General features: G+C 40.6%; 1 protein-coding gene across 1 annotated transcript; it reads left to right on the forward strand.

Annotated features, from left to right (window-relative positions):
• Window positions 1–356: 356 nt before the first annotated feature.
• Window positions 357–2,482, forward strand: LOC131315625 (actin-depolymerizing factor 7-like). Its single transcript, XM_058344793.1, has 3 exons — window positions 357–526; window positions 1,311–1,570; window positions 2,057–2,482. Exons 1-3 carry the CDS (start codon window positions 524–526, stop codon window positions 2,205–2,207), a joined length of 414 nt encoding a protein of 137 aa, XP_058200776.1. The 5' UTR covers window positions 357–523; the 3' UTR covers window positions 2,208–2,482.
• Window positions 2,483–3,169: the final 687 nt, after the last annotated feature.

A 3,169-nucleotide genomic window follows, 5' to 3' on the forward strand; every position in this document is an offset into this window, starting at 1 on the left:
CGTCGAGGTTATTGTTACAAAAGAGGTGAGATTGTAAAGAATGTTCTCAACCATGAAGGAATCATGGTACTTCTAAAGTTGTTTGTGTATTCATGAAGCACGGGTACTTCTAAAATCCCGGTGTACTCGTACCCGTAACGTGCCAAAAATGGAAAAGTGAGTTTGGGGGTTCCGGGTTTGGACATCCCATTGCAACTTCACACAACGTGGAGGCAAGTTAGTGAATTGTGGAGGCTAACTGAAAACATAAGGCACAAAAAATATGTCAACCTATCATTTTGTCCAACAAATTCTCTCCTCTCCTCAAGTCCCACCTCTCCCGTCCCTTCGGGAACATCCGATAAAATTGGAACGATACAAGTCCCACCTCTCTCTCTCTCTTTATCTCCCCAAAAATCAAGGATCTGTTTTCTCTGTTTTTCACTCCCATGTCTCTCATTCATTCTTTTGGCCCCCCTTAGCCCCCTTTCCCTTTTGTTTCCCACATTTCCCATATCTCTCTGCTCCCTCCTTGGAGGACAACATGGTATGCTCTCTCTCTCTCTCTCTCTCTCTCTCTCTCTCTCTCTCTCTCTCTCTCTCTCTCTCTCTCGGTGCAGAAAGATGGATATGAAAACAAAGTTGGTATGACTATGTATGCTTCTGGATAAAGGAAGTATCATTGTCATGTGAAAATTACACCAGAATTTCCACACTTTTTTTTGATGAGGTAGTTGAGAATATTCCATGAATTATATTTGGTGGAGATAATCATGAGCTTGAACAATCTGTGTCAAAATACTTAATGCAGTACTCATTTTTTGTTGGTCATTTATCCCAGCTTGTCTCTTTCTAGATGGTTTCAAAGATTGGAGGGGATCCTCTTTGAGGGCCAGTTCTTGTCAAGATCTTTTGTGGGCCTCTTTGATAATCAGAATCGTTTATTTTTTAGAATTTCTCGAGACTATCAATTACGTCAAAATTATGGTCATTAGATATTGATCAATGTATTTTCGAAACACATGCATTTATGTTGTTAAAAAAAAAAAAAGTTTTGATCCAGTGTTTCAAAATTCATTTAAAAGACTTTTATAAGCATAAATGTGTTTCAAAAACATTTCAATCGATATTCGACGAACACAAGTTACGGCCTGGTTGATGGTCTAATTTTTTTTTAAAAGTGAACGACTTCGATCATCAAAGTGGTCTCAGAAAGATCCCACAAGGGCATTGAACAGGTCTGGCCAGTGTCCATGTGGGGCGGGGAGGAGGATCCTTTCCTTTTGTCATTTCCAATTTCTCGTTTCTGATATTGCAACTTTTTGGGGAAGGCGAATGCTGCATCTGGAATGGCGGTGGACGACGAGTGTAAGCTGAAGTTTTTGGAGCTGAAAGCGAAGAGGAACTACCGGTTCATCGTGTTCAAGATTGAGAACCAACGGGTGACGGTCGAGAAGCTCGGGAACCCTGAGGAGAGCTATGATGATTTTGCTGCCTCCCTCCCGAGCGACAAGTGCCGCTACGCTGTCTATGACTTCGACTTCACCACAGATGAGAATGTCCAGAAAAGCAAAATATTCTTCATTGCATGGTACGTACCTTGTAAATGCACTCAATAAAATCATGATTCCAAGAGTCAAAAGCTAGGCTTAATTATTGCTTGCATTGACTTAAAGGATTTATACGACCAACGACCCTTGGTTCTCATTCTATGTAAGTTGGAACCCCGTGGCATGCCTAGGGCCGCAAACGAATCGAGCAGCTCGAGCACGAGTTTTCAGGCTCCTTTAGTACCTGAGCTGCGCTCAACAATTTAAACCTCGGCTTGTTAAAAGAGGCTCATTTTATAAATTAATCGAGCTCGCCTCGTTTTCAAACAAGCCAAGCTTGAACGATAAAAAACTCAACTCAGCTCGACTTGACTCGTTTGCACCCCCAATGCCTATTTATGAAGGGAAAGCAATCTAAGTATGAAGCTCTCAGTATAATGAACACAGAATATAGCCTAGAGTTCATTTGTTTCTGACACTAGACATAACTGAGGAATACTAATTATTTTTCGGGTTTTCGGGAACAGGGCTCCTGATACATCAAGGGTGAGGGATAAGATGGTGTATGCTAGTTCCAAGGATAGATTCAAGAGAGAACTCGACGGGATTCAAGTCGAACTGCAGGCAACAGATCCCAGCGAAATGAGCATCGACATTGTCAAATCGCGAGCCATATAATTCAAGACTTGTTGGTTTTTTTTGGCTCTGATCGATATTCCTTGCGAGGGGCCTTTGATATGCCTTTCGTATCAAGAATGATCGAGTTTTGCGCTTTCTCAACTCTCTTCATTTGTATTCGTATCGTCCTTTTAGTAGTTGATGTGTTTCTAGTCAAAACCAAGTGAGACATGTGAGAGATTTGCAACTTATTGTAACTTCAAGGCCTTTTGAGCCTCATTTTCCCTCTTTAGCTACAGACCTCAATATCACTTTACAATCACAACACTACTTGATCGATCAGTTTGAATGTTTGATCATTTAATCTAGCAGGTTAATGAATCTCCTCTTGTCTTTGGGTATTTATAAGTTTTTCTTTGCTGGTGTATTTCGCGGAAACAAAAAAATAAGAAGAATTTATCCCAAATGTTTATGTTTTTCCACATTTCGTTTCTTATAACGTTGTAACAGGGTTAGTACTGATTGTTTTGGTTCACTGGAACTGCCAAATATGAGCTTGTTCAATTGGGTTCTTGTTTTCCTCGCGAGCCACCCTACAGGGCTGTGGTACTACAACTCTCCGTAAAGGGTGGTCTCGCGGGACAGTGTGGCGATGGGAAGATTTCCCACTCCTCTGGATAACTTCTTCAGGATGAGCTTCCTTCGGTGACTTGTCTGACCAAAATAGCGATGAGCAAATGAAGATTCAAAGCAATCGGGCAACTATGTTTATGGGCGATCCAATAGAATTGTCTGACTCCGATGGTCAATTAATTTGCAAAACATTTCTGGTTCCTAGTAGCATATGATTGTCGGAGTTCTTCTTGCTCTGTTTGATGCCTCGTGCTTTGGATCCTTTTAATCTTTGTAATCTGTTTTCAAAGATTAATAAATTTTCTTTGCTGTTCAAAAAAAAAATAATTTGCAAAACATGCACTATATATGACTCCCTAGTGTAAAACTTTTCTTAATTCCAAATGGAT

This window comes from Rhododendron vialii, chromosome 2a, assembly GCF_030253575.1.
Source record: "Rhododendron vialii isolate Sample 1 chromosome 2a, ASM3025357v1".
Taxonomy (NCBI): Eukaryota; Viridiplantae; Streptophyta; class Magnoliopsida; order Ericales; family Ericaceae; genus Rhododendron; species Rhododendron vialii.

Coding starts and splice junctions, on each gene's coding strand:
- LOC131315625 (XM_058344793.1), top strand. Junction 1,571..2,056: donor AAAATATTCTTCATTGCATG/GTACGTACCTTG, acceptor TTTCGGGAACAG/GGCTCCTGATACATCAAGGG.